Source organism: Lissotriton helveticus, chromosome 2_1 (genome assembly GCF_964261635.1).
Source record: "Lissotriton helveticus chromosome 2_1, aLisHel1.1, whole genome shotgun sequence".
Lineage (NCBI taxonomy): Eukaryota > Metazoa > Chordata > Amphibia > Caudata > Salamandridae > Lissotriton > Lissotriton helveticus.
In genome coordinates, this window is record NC_136059.1 from 520,250,931 (window position 1) to 520,267,928 (window position 16,998).

General features: G+C 48.7%; 1 protein-coding gene across 6 annotated transcripts in view; it reads left to right on the plus strand.

The window, feature by feature from the left end:
• ERBIN (erbb2 interacting protein) overlaps positions 1-16,998 on the plus strand; it is a 912,789-nt gene that overhangs the window by 742,874 nt on the left and 152,917 nt on the right. For all 6 annotated transcript variants that reach the window (XM_078675167.1, XM_078675172.1, XM_078675168.1 and 3 more), the window contains one exon: positions 12,587-12,708. In XM_078675167.1, coding sequence (XP_078531293.1) covers positions 12,587-12,708 — 122 coding nt within the window. The remainder of the gene's footprint in view (positions 1-12,586; positions 12,709-16,998) is intronic.

Below are 16,998 nucleotides of genomic sequence, written 5' to 3' on the forward strand. Positions count from 1 at the left end.
GCCCTTTTCACCTCCATTGCCTCTGGCCTTACTGAACCCATCCCCCCCTTGCACTGGCCGAAAGGGCTGCTGGGGCTTGGGTGAATATCCCTTGTTCCAGCTTGTGGCAACCCCTGTGGACTGACCACCTGAAAACTGGCCATGCCAGGAAATGGAGTCTACCTTGTCCCAGGCTAATGATCGGTCAAATTCCCTGGCTTACCTGAAAGAAATGTCATATTCCTTCCATCCGTCCCCCTCATGCTTCTCACTGAACACTGCAATTCTACTTTGGTAACAAGCCATCTCTGCCTGCAGGTTGTGTGAACGTTCAGCGGTAATTGCCACAAATACCGAAAAGGCTCTGATCCAATTAATCAGTGTCTCCTCTATCCTGAATTTCGATAACTGAGACCGCCATTCGCTAGGAAACATCAAATCCTTTTGTGATTTAGCATACTCTTAACTCCCTGTTATCAATCAACAATGAGAATATATTCACATATTGGTCTGCCCAAATCAGTTCTTTCACTACTTGTGACACATGTTGCGCCAGGTTCTCCCCCCGGGAGGGTATTGCACCTTCACCCAATACCGGCAAAGCAACCTCCTTACCACTCTCCGCGACTCACGTAGGTTCTACGGGCTTTTCTCTACCCGCATCGCTGGCAGAACCTGTTTGGGGAGAAATTGGTGCACTTGGCACTCCACCATCACCCTTAGCCAACATGATCTTAGCCACCAGTCTTTGCGCCTCCGCCGAGGGATCAGCAGATGAGGGTAAACCCCTCCCAATCCCCAACCAGGGGAGTACCGCCGCTATTCGTGCAGCCAATTCAGGGGGTACCTGACCAGCCCCAGGAGGTTCACTGACTGGGAAAGGTGCTGGCGTGGAGGGCACCGGGGGTACCACCGGGCATACTGCTGGGACCACTGGCTGGGCTAGGTCCCTGGGTACACCAATCGGGGATGGCAAGGTTGGTGCGGGAGCCTCAGGTGCGGTCGGTACCAGCTCAGGAACTGCCCCAGGGGGCCCCCCTCCCCCACATGGCTTAGGATGCCGACCATAAGTCCTCTTGGCCCAAACACGTTTAGGTAAGGCGTCTAATTCACCCCTTGGTTTAGGGGGCACCACTACCCGCTTGGGTCTCCCTGATGGCCCTGCCTGAGCCTCAAGCCTCTCGCCCATTTCAGCCACGGTCTTTCCCAACTGATCTACTTTCCCTAATCTCCTGTCCATCGCTGACATTCTGCGCATCATGGTCTGAAACATGAGCTCCATTCGGGAACCCCTTGCACCCCGCCTACCAGACATTCCTTCGCAGTGGATCACACCCTACACTGCCCAGCACGTTCTTATGGGCACTATGTGCCTTGTACCTGCACCAAAGTTGGAGGTTAACAGGCTGGCCGTATGCACCACGCAACTGTTACCGCAACACACCAGCTAGCCTGGGTGCTTGGGTGAGCGCACTCTAGCCCGGCGGCCCGCCAGAAGCAGTGAAATGCAGGCCTGCCCCTGTCCTCGGTTCTCAATGTCCACCGTGTGCTACCCCGACAGTCCGTTCCGCTGCGCCCCCGAATGCCGACCTACGATGAGAGGAAAGTCAAACGAAATCCTGGCAGAAAAGACAGTGACCCCTTCTAACAGCAGGCAATCTAAAATGAATGTTCCGCAATTGGGCCCTGCGTATTCGAGCCTGACCAGCAAGACTACCTCACAATATGTAATTTGCAGATTACAAACCAACTCCCTGTGGCAGACTTGACTACCCCAAAGGAATTGACAAAATCAGCGTTTACTGCTTTAAAATTTAAACAGTCCCCCTGAGCCCTGATAAATAAAGGCTTCAAATTATACCAAAATGCCTTAAATACCGCTGTGAAACTCTACAAATTATGACAACACCTTGTTGTTAATTTGGAAGGAACTGTACGTATCCTTTTAAGTTCGGTCTCCCATCCAGTTACTAACCAAGACCGATCCTGCTTCGCCTGTTACCTTTATTCTCCTAAAATGCAGCCCAGCTACCACAACGAGCGTGCAGTTTTTATTGCCGGGCTGCCTTTAACGTTGTAGCTGACCAAGGATTACAATAACAAGAATAGCCTGTGTGTAGCCCCACGTGCGTGGCTCACCCTTTAAACTGATTTATACCCTCGCACGACTCTTCGAACCGGGAGACGGAGACGAGCAGAGGGAGCTGCCTGCTCTAATTACACCAGCCAGGCGCTACGGGCTAATAAATCACTGGCAGGTGCGTGGCGCTGGGGAGGGGCGCTACGTGCTGCGAAACCCCGACTGAGAGCGCTTTACGGGGACTGACCCCGCCTCCTGTTGGGGGAGTGTAGGTGCCCGACCCTGCTTTCCCCGCCTTACTTGAACTTCGCAACCGGGGCCGCCTCCGGGCTCCGCTCACGGGTCCTACGCACACTCCTGATCTCGTCCCCCGCGCACCAACCCTGCTCTGTCTCCAGGCGCCGGCCTACTCGCTCTACTAGCTATGAGAGTCTTGGCGATTCCTAACTCCATTCCTCCATCGCAAGCGACGACCAGGAACCTGAAAAACAAATAACAAAATTATTTAGCCCCCGGTGAGGAGGCGAGGAGCAAGCCTGGGGAGCGCGGGTGCCAAGAGGGCGCCTCCCGCGCTCCCCAGGCCTTTTAAACTTACCAAACCCCCCACCCACCCCTGACCCGGAAGCACTATACCGCTTCCGGGTCAATGGCAGGGGCCAGCACCAATCGGTGATGGGGCACCCCAGGTCGCGTCATCGAGCTCCGAGCCGCCCTGGAGTGTGGGCACGCCCCATCACCGAGAGTACAGGGGAGGGGGGCCGGGCCCCGCCATACGTTCGTGGGGGCCGAGTGGCCCCCCCTTTCCTTTCTATTCCTTGTCGGGCTCTGGCTGCCATTATGGTGCCAGCCCTCGAGGCCCCCTTTGGGGGGGCCACTGCTAGGAAAGAAGTACCAAACCGGATGGTGCTGCGAGGCCGGATCAGTGGTTGGAAGCACCCCATAGAAATACATATAATACACTAATGTGTAATACAGCTGATCTTTTACCGTTTTTCAATGCTTTGCATTCAAAAAGAATGAAGAAAGGGGCAATGTCATCTGTTACTTTAAATATAAACCTATAGAAAGGGAGTTCAACATCTAGGAGCTGATAATCAAGTTCTGCTTGCTGACAGCTGTGATGTGGAAATTGCGTCACACAGTCTTACACAGTTATGAGCAGTTAGCTGCTCAGTGCATAAACAAACGAGCATCACTCACCCGGCTCCTTTCATTCGACGAAAATGGCAGTGCCCAGTATATAGAGGCTGGCAGTAACAGGTTGCACCCACTGCTAAGGAGGCACGTACCTCATTCGACATACAAGTTCTCTATCAGTTTGAAGTCCTTAGAAACTTGGAAATGTAAGTTTGCTATAGAGATAAGTGTGTCACTTCATTGTTTGCATTAAATAATACCTCATAAAATACCCCTCGTGCCTTGTCTTTCCACACAATATTCAAAACATGCAAGGAACTTATCATTATAGTTTGATATATTACTTGTATTTATATATCAGTCATAAACCATAAATATACACTGGTGGAAGCGCATTGAGGCCTTTAGAGGAGTGACTATGCGCATAAGTGACAGACATTAATTGCAAGACGCAGGGAAAGGCCCTGCTGGGCACGCGCCTCTGTGCTGAGACACACCCTCATTTATATTAGCCGTAAGGACCATAACGCTGTTCCTGAATCATTAATTCTAAACTTATTTGCATAAAAACGGCCTGCTGTTTAATTTTGTCCAAGCTCTTAAAGATGTCATAATACTAGTTGGATTATGAATCTATCGGGAGTACGACCTTTTTTCACACAAACGTACAATTCCGCTCTTGGAATTTGGACACATCCGTAAATCTCACTCAGTTGTTGCGAATTCTGAGTATTGATGCCCATCAAAGACACTGTGTTGTCTTCCTCTCTCGTTTAATTGCTTTGCTTCAAAAGATTAAAACAACCAATGATTGATAAATGATATGAATACAAGTAAGATATCAAACTTCCATTGAAAGTACCATGCATGTGTTGAGAATTGTGTGGAATGGTAAGGCGTGAGGGTTATTTTTTCAATACATTTAACATTTGGGACCAACCCGCTTTTGGGTAGCGTTCAGGAAGGCAACCCCTCGCTGCTTGTGTTTTCCTGGCATTGGGTAGCGTTCAGCAGGGCAGCCCCTCGCTGCTTGTGGTTTTGTAGTGTTAGAGAAGTGGGTAGCGTTGAGCAGGGCAACTCCTCGCTGCTTATAGCATCATCTTCAAGAAGCAGGTAGTGTTCAGCAGGGCAGCTCCTCACTGCTTGTTGTATCCCAGCGTTTGAGGACTAGGTAGCCCTAATCCCTAAATCTACTGGCTGGCTAGATCCCTCGTCAATCTGTAGACTCCATGATCCGGGCTGTGCATCTCGTCTGTGAGAAGCTCATAGGATGTCCCAGGGAAGGGAATAAGGCTACACAGTGCCATGTATACTCAAGGGAAGCGGGCGCGCTTGACTGGCTACAGTGTATGTATTGAGAATTTGGTGCTTCAGTCTAGTCTTCATACACTTGTTCATGTTTTATGTGGAAAAGGGCCGCTGCTTGTAGGTTACTCTTGCCGATAAAAACACCTGAGAAGAGGTTTCAGGAAAATACAGAGATTGGCTGAGAACGCAGTTCAATGCGGCTCCTTGGTTGACTGTAGTATTGAAAGCACTGTATGGAATCCATGTAACAAGCTTGTCGTGTTAATCTAGATATTATCTCGAACATGTGGTGTTTTGCCTGGTACAATGTATGGAAACAGGCTGTTCTTGTTTACGTCCATGGACTAGCTAGGTCTTAGCTCTGCAAATCCTCAAGCACTTAGCTGATTACGGTCGCATTAGGTAGTGCTTAATTGCCTGTTGATAGATAAACGTAAAGTGCTTGATACTTTCTGAGAACATTGCATCAAGTGTTAGCCTTGTGACAGTCTCACACCATTTTGCTTAGTTGCTGCATTGTGAAAGGGCTCTCCAACCAAGAGATGGTGCAGGTTTTAGGAGTGATTAGTGCTTAAAGTATTCAAAGTACAAGTGCTTCTTGCAATCGCTGTACTGCTAAAGATGTTAATGGACGGACTCCAGTTGAATACTTGCTCACATTCAGGATTTTCATGCCTGCTTTTCCTATATTGCTTCGGAGACTAGTATTGGCGGGGTGTATTTCTTGTGTGATTTAATTGGGCAGGATTATTTGTCAATGGGAAGTGCTTCCTGGTCCCCTTTAGCGGCTGCTCATGAACCCCCTCTAATAGCTGATACTCGTATCCCTCTGCCGCCAGATTTCAGTGCTGACCCTTTGGTTTTAGAAGGCTTTAGAGTACTTTCAATAGCCTACTGGCCCGATAGTGCTCCTCGAAGCAGGGCGCTTTCCCAGTGACTGCCAAAGGCTACTTAAAAGTTTTCACTCGACGAATTTCATGTGTTAATGCATATGTTTTTTTGTTTTTTTATTCATAGGCTTTTTCTGGGGCTATTGTTTCTTGGCCTCGAATTGCCATAAAGCCAAAACAATGAAATTGCTAAATGTATGCCCAAGCCAAGACGACCTTCTCTCTTTTCCCGCTCGAATCTCCCACCTTGCCTTTTCCTAAGCAAATATATGCTCGTCCTTCCCTCCCAGTTGTCTCCTTACTTACTCCAGTCCAGAGGGGCCGCAGCTGTTGTGAAGTACATGAACATAGTGAGTAAAGCACGTACGTGCTAGACGGTGTGAGTTGTGATGTGACTGCGAGAGTAGGGCCTCTATGGCTGTGCAGCTTCTCCACTGCTCAAATGGGGGTCACCAGGGGTCACAACTGCAACCCCTAGGCGTGTTGTGAGCCCTGCCACTTTGCTAACGACCCTGGCTCCATTATTTGTCACAAAAGTGGTGGTTCATATTAGACTGGATACATTATAAACAGATTAGATAAGACGGATTCACTGACTTCCGCTTTGTTCAAAAACAAACCTTGTGCACTGCTGGGCGGTGGGAGAGGGCGGACGGGCAACAACGCGGAGTATGCGCACGTGCACTAACAGCCGCCTACTTTAATTTACACCTGGACGAGTGTGGCCGGCTTGGCCACGTTGGGTGAGAAAGCAACCGGAAGCTGTGGTCGCGTGCTGGCAGTGACTGCTTGCGTGCACGCGCTGGGCACGCTTTGACGCTTAGCTTTAGAAACATCATCAGTGCTCGGTGCATGCCAACTGCCAATGGCAGCCTCTGAACTCAATGGCGTGGTGTGACGAGGTGTGTCCTTTGAAGTCTATGCACCTATCCGAGGCAGACCGCGCTCCCACGCGCAGTAGCTCTTAAAGCTCAGATAGGCTGTCGCTGGAATAGTGGATTTGTTGTATAAGCAGACAGGGGCGGCCATTTGAGACGCTCACTGCAATGTATTTCAGCTTTGCCAACAATTTACCTCAGGTTTACCTTTGCCCCTGTAGTCCATGGATGGAAATGAATCACTCTCATGCATAAACTCTGGCCACCAGTCAGACAATCTGCAATATCTACTTCGTTATGGAGAAAACTTTGTTTGTGAATAGGTGAAATAAAGAGAGAGTAATTATGTTAGCTGTGCCAATGGCCGGCTATCGTGCCACCATACAAGAACACAACATCTTAAGACCTCGCTGACAAAGTTCGGATGCAATATTGACAAATGAATGGGACCTACTCATCAAACCCGACAGTGTCAGTGGCAACATGTAGTAAATAGATTACGAGGCCAATCCAAGAAAGTAGAGAGAGTCCTTTATTGAGTTGTAGAGTTGGACAAGAGCGGACTCTTCCCTGCAGCAGCAACTTGAGCGATAACACAGGTTGCAATGTACTACACAACACTTTCACCAGATGCTGAAGAGAGATACAGGGAGCTCCACTAATCAGCTAGATTACTGAATGAAGGACGTTCGGAAGCTGGAGTATTTCACTTACAGTACGCATTCTGCACACTGCACTACTGTATGTTTGTTATGGAATACATTAAGTGCTCAACTTTGTTCCTGCACAATAGACAATGGATATATAATAACCTGTTACATATAGCACTTCAGACCACACTTGAGTCGCTTCAAACACCAGTTTGTTGTTTGTGTTACGAGTACCTAATTAAGGGTACGTAGTGTCCTGAGCTCAGAAGGGTGGAAGGATGACTTGGCATTACAGGGATTCTAACTTGTGACCAGCAAATCAGAGCAGATGTCAGCGGCATTTGTTAATCAACTGAGGCATTTTGTCCATTTTTTTTCCCACAGAGTCAAGATCTTCTACGCCTATGTTTCTGATATTCAACAAGCATAGTTGTTTCGGTTCTTTGCATGCATGCGCCAGGGTTGTTTTTTGAACAATCGGAATTCCTAGGTCGTGCGCTGTCACTTCCTGTGATTATTTTTGCCGAGAGGTTTCGAAGATCACATTTTGTCACTTACTATGATATCACCAGATCAAAGGGCATGTGCTGTCACTTCCACAGGCATTACAGTGACTCGAGGTCTGTGCGCTGCTCAGTGGCATCTCACAAATGTCTGCGGAGACTAAAGTTAGGCAGCGTTACAGTCCTATAAGACTTCAGAAACCAGGAGAGCAATTGAACAAACCTCTATAAATGTTAGGTCTCAACTCATACAACCGTTAAGACACACGATGCCCAAACTGAGGGTAGTCGGAGCCAACACTTGCAAGTCGACAGCTGAGAGGAAGAGTTGTGTGGGCCAGTTACTCCCATCCCAACCCCTGTCATGCTGAGTCACTCGTATCTACCACCATCCTGAATCTAGAGCCCTTTTCAAAAAGCCACACACAGAAATTACAGCTGAAAAATGGTTTAAAGGAGTGCACCTTCGGTGGTCAGTGTCCAACTCATGCTTTCTAATCATCTCACAGATTCTCAATTTACGTCCATCTTTGTTTTTAGTTGCACCGGTTTCTTTTTGACTAGACCTTGCTTTCAGTCCACTTTATTCGACTGCCGTTTCTCTGGCTGCTTTAATTGCTGCATGTCCCCATTGTGCAGTGTGTTCTTCTGGTGACAGGTCCGTTGCCTGGTGATGATCTGTTTCTCAGCTGCCTGACAGGCGTAACTGTGGCAGACATTTTAAGACTGCAAACTATTACTTCACCTCTTGGGTGCTCTTGTCTGTATTAGCTCCACTTAAGCAGTAGAGTGCGTCAATGTTGTTTACTCATTATCTATTTGTGGTTGTAGCCTTGAGTGCTAAACTTAACATCTTATTCCTGTCTGTCCCTCATTACTATTATTCATTGGTTATTGGGCCTATTTTTTTTCTCTTGATCGTAAGGTTTCAGATGACGTTGAGATTTTGACCATTGGAAGGCTACTTCCTAGAATTGAATCCTACACAGCCGGCCCCCTGATGGTCATTAGTCTTCAGCTATTAAGCCCTGAGAATCGTTATCAGTTCCTCTCCCCATATACTAATTGAATACAAAATCTTCCACCTGTCTGTCTGGAGAAGCTGCCTTTTGGTGTTACAAAGAATTTCTACGTTCTGTTTGTTTTGATCTGCTGTAGAATAATATAGACACTCATTTGAGGTTTTAAGGCATCCAATCAGTTTGTCATAGATACACCCCTGCACGGAAAGACCCTGTGTAATAGCTACATTGTGTGTTCCTTGGAAGGCACCTTATTTGAGTTGGTTGATTCAGCTTTTTTCCGCTGCACTTGTGATTATGGAGTGCTGATGAGGGCGGAGGTGAGCTGGTCTTTGGGGACTTTGTTCCAGCTTCTACTGTGGAGGCGGTGAGTGTGCTTGTGTATGGTGGGATTTCTGAAGGAGAAGTGGATGCAGTTGTGATCTATCCAGAGAAGTTCTGTGGTGTTGCTGTAGGAGACGCTGTTTCCTTCAGCAAATACGAGGTCGAGTGTGTGTCCCGCTGTGTGCGTAGGGGCGGTGACAAGTTGCTTCAGTCCTATGTTTTGCGAGGTTCTCTAGGAAGGTTGTGCAGTGACTGCCATTAAGTAGGGGTCGGGGGGAGGACGGTCACGTGGGAGGCAAGAAGAACACACTGGAGGGGGGAAAGGGCTGCCGGGGCAGCAGCAGCAAGGACCATGCGGGGTGCACGAAGAGAACAGAGAGGGAAGAGAGAAATGAGAAAGAAGAGAGCAGAGAGAGAAAGTGGTGGAGCTGCACGGGGGAAAACAGTCACACTGACCAGGACAGTGGTCTAGCATTGCTTGCAGCGCAGTGGCCACCATTAAGTAGGGGTTCGAGGAGAGGGCGGTCAGCTAGGAGGGGGAAGGACACACTGGAGGAGGGTGGGGCTGCTGGGGAGCAGCGGCATAGTCAACAAGAGAACCGAGAGAGGAGAGAGAAAAGAGGGCACAGAATAAGCCAAGAGAGGCAGAACTGCAGAGTGCTCTTCCACTGGACCACCAGGAATGAGGCGTAGGCAGGAGCCTGTGGGTGGAAGAGGACCTCGAACACCCAGCAAACGGAGAGCTCAAGGGACTCAGCGGGCATCAATTAGTGGTGGAGCTGCGTGGGGGAGAGCATGCCAAACATTAAAAGCATAACGAGAGTCCGTGTAAATAGAGGCACAAATTACAGCAGACAACTTGCATGCTTTAGTGAGGGCAACCAATTCTGCAAACTGGGTGCTGCAAGCTTGTGGGAGGGCAGCAGCATCTATCACAGCTGATTGTGAGCACACAGTGTAGCTAACGCACAAAGCACCAATCTCATCTCACAAAGCAGAAACATAAGTGTAAAGGATGTAATCAGCATTAGACAAGGATGTGTCTAGTAAGGTATGGATGCAGAGTGGTAGTAATGGCCACAACTTGGGTGCAGTGGTGAGGGTTACCATCCTCCACAGTGGGGAGAGATTGGTGCACTTGACTATTGTCAGATTTGTGTCTCCGAGCCGGGCCTGTTCATAGCACGTCAGGTGCTGGACTGAGAGATGCTGTGTACTGGAAAGAACAAGCAGTGTTGCCACTGCGTATGGTCCTGCAATAGTCAATGAGTGTCCTAGGACAATATCACAACTTGCACAGCAAGGGTGCTTTGGGCCACACGATCCTGGAGAGCAGACTAGTAGTCCAATGGTCTCTGTCTGAAAAGGGCAGGATGAGGCCACTCCTTTATGCTTGTGCCAGTACAATGTGAATATTTGTTGATAATCATTGCAACCTAATACAGGGGCAGTGGCCAATGCTTGCTTAAGGGTAGTAAAAGCCTCCTCTCCTGAAGGTGTCCACCATAGTGGGTCTGGGGCACTGTCAGAAATCAGCACACACAATGGTTTGTCAATGAGCATGACATTTGAGATCAACAATATCCAGCAGCACTCAAAAATTGGTGCACTTGCCCCTTGTTAACAGGCTTAGGAATGGTCAGTACCACTTGCACATGGTAAGGTGTGTCAGAGGTAAAAGCATAGGGAATGACATGGAATCGAAACTTGGAGAGTGTTGCCTTGTGGCCCTGCTAAGCAAGCTCAGTGATTAGGACAAGAGAGTCATAATGGTAGACTTCAGCAGAGGTACTGGACGACAAAATATCATCCACGTACTGTGTCAGAACAGAGTCCCTCAAGAGCTCAAGATTTTGCAAATCTTCCTTCAGTATACCCGGAAAAGATGATGGGACTCACAATACCCCATGGGGAATTTTGTCCAACAAAGTTGATGACACTCAAAAGTGAATGCAAATAAGAACTAAAAATCAGGGTGGACTGGGATAGAGAAAAAGGCACACCAAAGGTTCACCGTGGTAAAGTGGGTAGCACTTGCAGCGATAGTGTTAAGAATAGTAGCTTGATTGGGGACCACTGGGATGACACATTTGTTTACTGCTTTAAGGTCCTGCACAAAACTTACTGTGGGTTACAAACTGGCAAAGGTTTGGGCTTTTTCATGGGAAGTATAGGAGTAGAAGAGACTCAATAATAGGGGTCCATGAACGAGGGTGCTGCCATTTGCATGGAAAAGGACGGTCAGTACAATAAGTGATACGGACAAAGTGAGCGGACTTCAGCCGACCAACTTCATTTGGGTGATTAGACCATATGCATGGATGGTATACCAAGTCCCGCTTCTTCAGGTGAGACGGTGGCTGGTATGAAGCAAATGATGCGGACCTAAACATTTGTGAGAAAAGGGTACATTCTTTTAAGATCACAATAAAGTATGGCTCTCATTTTACATAGAAGGTCACAGCCAAAAAGATTATTTAAGGCTTGATGGCTGAGAAGAAACATGTCTTCATCTTTAATGGAGCCAAAAGAGACAGAGTTTCAGATCATGGAAGCCTGATGGGGGTGCCAGCAAAGGTCCCGTGAAGGGTGGAGTAGAATCTTCTCATCGAGTCTAGGGTCTCTGTTCCTCTTCTTGGGGAAATACCTCACTCAGTGCCCCTTCCTGTGACAGTACCTACGCTCATCCGCTGGGCGTGGCCCCCATTGTCCTGGACCTCTGTCTTCCCCGACCAGTCGAGTCCCATTATCTGCATTCCATCCCTGCCTTCTATACAGGGGCTGCAAGTTTTTAAACAGAAGTGCAAAGAGTTTACCCCTTTTATATTCTTCTTTCACCTTGCCCTTCTTTTTTCTCTGTCCAAATGAGCCACTAAGGCCTTGAGATGCAGGAGACCCATACCCTGCCACCTCACGCTGTGTTCCTCTATGTGCCCTCTAATGTAAGGACGTGAATATTTCTAACACAGACTCCGACCACTAAGGTCACAGAATCAGTTGACTCAATGTACTCCCCCATAGGCTCCAAGGGTCAATCAATCAGTGGTTTTTAGAGTGCGGCTTCTCACCCGTGAGGTCTCAAGGCGCTGAGGGGGGGCGGGAGGGGGGTTAATCCATCTGGTTGTGGAGGTTCAGTCAAAGAGCCAGGTCTTGAGTTCCTTCCTGAATTGGGTCAATGCAGCGGATTGCCTGAGGTGGAGGGGCAGGGTGTTCCCGGTCTTGGCGGCGAGGTAGGAGATGGACCTTCCACCAGTTCTTGTCGGTGGATCCGTTGGATGGAGGCATGGGCGAGTTGGGCGGAGCGGAATTGTCTGGCGGATATGTGGAATGAGAGGCGGTGATTCAGATATTCTGGTCCTGTGATGTGGAGAGCTTTGTAGGCATGTGTGAGGAGTTTGAAGGTGATTCTCTTGTTGATTGGAAGCCTGGAGTTGTCGGAGGTATTGTGTTATGTGGATGCGACGGGGATGTACAGAGTAGTACTAATGCGATAGTTTCATGGTGTTTTGTGTATTGAAATCTGGTAAACGATAGGCTGTAAAGCTGAATGGTGACATTCATAAAAAGACTCAGAGGGATTTTCCTCCTGTGGTTTAGAGAAGCCGGAGAAGGGAGTTTGACTGGCTCGCTGGTCCTTTGTACTTGTCGTATGTACAGCCATCCTAAATGCTACCTATGACTCCTTTCAGAGGAACACTTTGTGAGCTTAGGAAACAAGTGCATGGCCCATTTTTAATGTGTGACATTGATTGAGATGTAGTTTGTGTCATTTTCATTGTACCTATTAACACTTTTTCCAATTTTTGTTTCTTCAGTTTTGTTTGTCTCAGATAACGAGAGTTTCAATCCATCCTTGTGGGAAGAGCAGAGGAAGCAGCGTGCACAGGTGGCATTTGAGTGCGATGAAGACAAGGATGAGAGAGAAGTGCCACCCAGGGTTAGTGTCCAACTCTGCATTCTCCTTTCTCTGCATTACTCAAATAATTGTTCTGTAACTGGAAGTTTTTCAAACATCTTCTGTGCTCAATGCATGAGCATAAGTCTATTTGTGTTAAGTTCACCTGAAAGGAGCAACATCTTGAATGTGGTCTCAAATGGACCATCTCTACCCCCTTCCAAAACTAATCCTTTAAAATAATGCACTACATAATTTTAGACACTAAAGTGTTCACCTTTCTATTTTTGGGAAATGTGAAATTCTCATTCAGACTAAGAGCAGAGGCCAGATGACTGGCATTAAACATTCGTTCTACTTAAGATGGTGAGACACATGCAAGGGTTGTGTGTCGTGAGAAAATAATAATTGGCCATTTAAGGCAAGAGCGAGACTGCTCGCAGAGAACTTAATATGTTTTTTCTGTTGAAATACAATTCTATAATAATGATATGTATGCATGTGTTTTCCTTTCCTGACACTTTCGGTATTTTTGTTAATTGCTGTGGCGTTCCTGCGACTTTAGGATTAAAATGATAGTTGGAATTACCTGTATTTGTTTCTTTATTTTGCGTCAGTCAACAAACTTGCTTTTTTCCCCAAACCAGTCAAGTTTCTCCTCACCTGTTAAGTGATGCAAGAGCTCACCTAGGGAATGATTTACAAATCTTTCACCACTTCTAAATTTAGACGAGGCCCCCCTAAAATGCATTTATGTGCTTAGTACTGCATCCTGATTCAAAGAATCACTGGAATATTACAAACACAAATTTGTGCAAGTATAGTGGATTTTCTGTTGCAGAAAGTTTAGAGTTTGGGGTTGGCTCATGGCTCTACCAATGGGAGCTGGTGGGACACTATAAACACCCATGTTTGTGGGGCAACAGATTGCTCCACCTGAGTAAAAACATATCTGCAGAAAGAAAAATGTTAAGGTGCAACTTCTGACTGATAAAAATAATTGTGAGTTTCCCACCAGCAAGTGTCTCTGGACGCACAGACAGGAAGCAAAGAGGCTTGGAGAGGTGTAGATGACACTGGTAAGCAAGAGGTCGATAACGCTTATAGAGAGCTCCTACCTGGCATAACACTTGCTATTACTGCTGAAAACGCTGTCAGCGACTCACTGAACTTTAGACTCGATGTGTTAAAGTTGGTTGATCCTGAAGGCAGGACGAACATAGAGGCCGGACATAGCTCCTAGTCTGAGTCAAAATTCCAGCTTCTAAAAATGTACTTCGTTTCCCAACTATTAATTTATTTGGCCAATAAATCACACTTGCAAAGTTAAGAGTATGGGGGTTCCCTTAGATGGCAGCATGACCTAAGATCTCAAGGTCGATAATATAAGGAAATAAAATCAGTTGTCTAGCTTAAAAAAAAGTCATGTTTGCTTTTCCACCGAATAATACACACATGCTACAACCAAAGTGGGCATTGAGTATGCTAACGTTATTTATTCGGTTTTTCAAATATAACAATATTTTTACATAAAAGTGCCAGATGTCGCGAGTTAGGATAAACAAAAACTACTGTCTGATTCACTTTAGGAAGTCTGATTCACATGTGACTCTAATTTGACTGCTTGGAGGTGAAGCCAGGATCTTGTCTCCCAAACTGACACATGTTTATAGGAAGTTTATCAGGGTGATACTGGTCTTTCTCAAATATGAGCTCACCCATTGCACTCTCCCCCGCCCCCCCCCCCCCAATTGACGTTAAATCTGCATTAGTCAGTCTCTTACTGTAACGTTTGTGTGGTAGGACGCTTGGATGGAGTCGGGTAAGCAGCGAGTGAATACAGCTGTGTCTGGCCTCCAGGCCCAACATGGTTGTCCGTAGAAGTGTCATATTACATTATGAGTACAAAAAAGCCTTATATTTGGGCTTTAAATTGGCCAGAGGTAAGAAGACTCCTAACTACTACTATGAAGATGGCCGCCTGGTAGGAGCTCTAGCCCAGAGCTCCCAGTGCTGGGGATCCCTTTCACGGAACTATCCCGGATAGCACCCATCTACGCCGAGGAAAACAAGTAACTGGATTAACTACAAGTAACGGAATGTAACACAAGTAACAGGATCTCAAAACAGTACTGGATTTATTGAATGTTACCTGCAGTTCTGGCGGCTGGACCCCTGCAGATCCCACTGGAGCATCGACGGAGCCCTGGGCGGCGGCTGGACCCCTGCAGATCTCGCTGGAGCATCGACGGAGCCCTGGGCGGCGGCTGGACCCCTGGAGATCTCGCTGGAGCATCGACGGAGCCCTGGGCGGCGGCTGGACCCCTGCGGCTCTCATTGGAGCATCGACGGAGCCCTGGACGGTGGAGGCGAGCTTGTTGTGGTGGCTGGCGTGGCTGTCCTCCGTGCGACCTGCGGGGCTTTCTGAGGGCACCGGTAGACTGCCTATCAGGGCTGCAGCCTCTGCCGTGCAGCCCGGGGACTGACCCTTGACCGGCAGGAGGGCGCAGCGCGGAGGCTTGACGCCCGGAGCCCTCTGTGGGAGACTAGCGCTTGTGTTGGTTGCCGCGACCGGGGCGGCTGCGGCGCACCGAGGGTGTCTGGTCCGCCTAGGGCCGCCGCCGCGGGCACTGACACCCTGCGTGTGGTCTGAGTCGGGTGACTCGGGTCGAAAGACTGGTGCCCGTTGCGGGTGTGCCTGCATTCGTCCACTGCCTTGGTCTCCCTCATCCTGTGGCGGACCCCGTTCTAGACGCGGCGGGGGTCTGCGGAGGTGTCCTTGCACACATCGCCTGTGCGCCCCCACCCAGCCTGTAGACTCGGACTGGGCGCAGCGCTCGGGACCTGGCACGAGAGGGTCAAAGGGGAACACTGGCGTCCTAACGAGGTGACTCGGTGTCCTTCCCCCCCCACCCCCCCCCCCCCACCCCTTCCTCGATAACATCATTGGAGAGACGGGGCAGGAGCTGAGCCGAACAAAAGATAGGAGAACGAGCGCGGATCTGCACAGCGCAGGCATTGTGGACGACCCAAACTGCCCCCCCCCCCCCTCCTTGGAGACTCTCATGGTTCCTGGAGACTACAGTTTCCGCATCTGCCGGATGAACGCCCTGAGTCTGCCTTATGTCCTACGTTATAAACTGAACAGCCTCAATACAGCCCTGAAGGAATTTGCACGCATACTTTTATTTGATTTTCTCAATCCGCCGGCTCTACTGTCTCTGCCCTGAAGCATACATAATTAGTCTGCTTGCAAACTACCCTCGTAGCTTAGCGGTCCTTTCACTCCTCACTCTCCACTACATATAAAATGGCGGGGGCCATATAACAGGAGCCATAAATCGCCTCCACTGCCCACCAGATGACCATGAGGCTACATACCAACGTGGTCACAGGTCACCAAAAACAGAGATAAGTCTCCCTCCTCGTCTCCGAGCAGCACAGAGTCTACTCTCTCTCCTCCCCACCATTGAACACAGACGATGGACTAACTCGACATGCCCCAGAGCAGCGAGGGAAACTGTCTCTCTAAGGCACATCTACAACAGAGAAAGGACTACCACCCCTGTCCCCCTATATGTTATCCCGGTGGCCATCTTTGACTAGTCCTCCACTGGGGCGGCCATCTTAGACTAGACATCCCCATCCACTGCCCATACCTAAGACCACTTAGGCTTACAGCCCCTCAACCTCACAAACTCACCCACGTACACCCCCCCTCCTCTGCCTACGCCTCTTCCATCATGGAACGCACAGGCGAGCACACATACAAAATCAACTACCCACCAGGGCTCTCCAAAAAAAAGCCAAACGCTACAAACACAACTTCCTGAAGGCACACCCTGAAACACCGTGTGTGGACACCTACTTCTCACAGGTCAATGGAGCCACGAGCACCGATATCATCTTCCACACTCTGCGTAGAGCACAGTGGAGGAAAGCGCTCCTCTCCATTCTCACTAGCTCCACCACCAGTAAATCCGCTCACGGTCTGACGCTCTCTATCACGCCATCCCAAGTTTTCCCAGGCAGAGCCACCATCACCATCTACAACAACGGGATCATTCTATTCCAAGCCACTGATAGGAATCCCGACCGACTCGACCACCTGTTCCCTACCTTCCTAGATCAGATCACCAAAGGACGGTCCCCCACCTCACACACACCAGGATGCACCACAACCCCCAACTCCATTCCCCAATATAACCCACCCTGCCCATCTCAACAGCGGAATGACACACACCCCTCTCATCCCCCCAATGCTATAGTTAGTCAAACACCCAACGTAATCCCTCCACACCCCTCTCACATTGACGAAGATCGTCCCCCTTC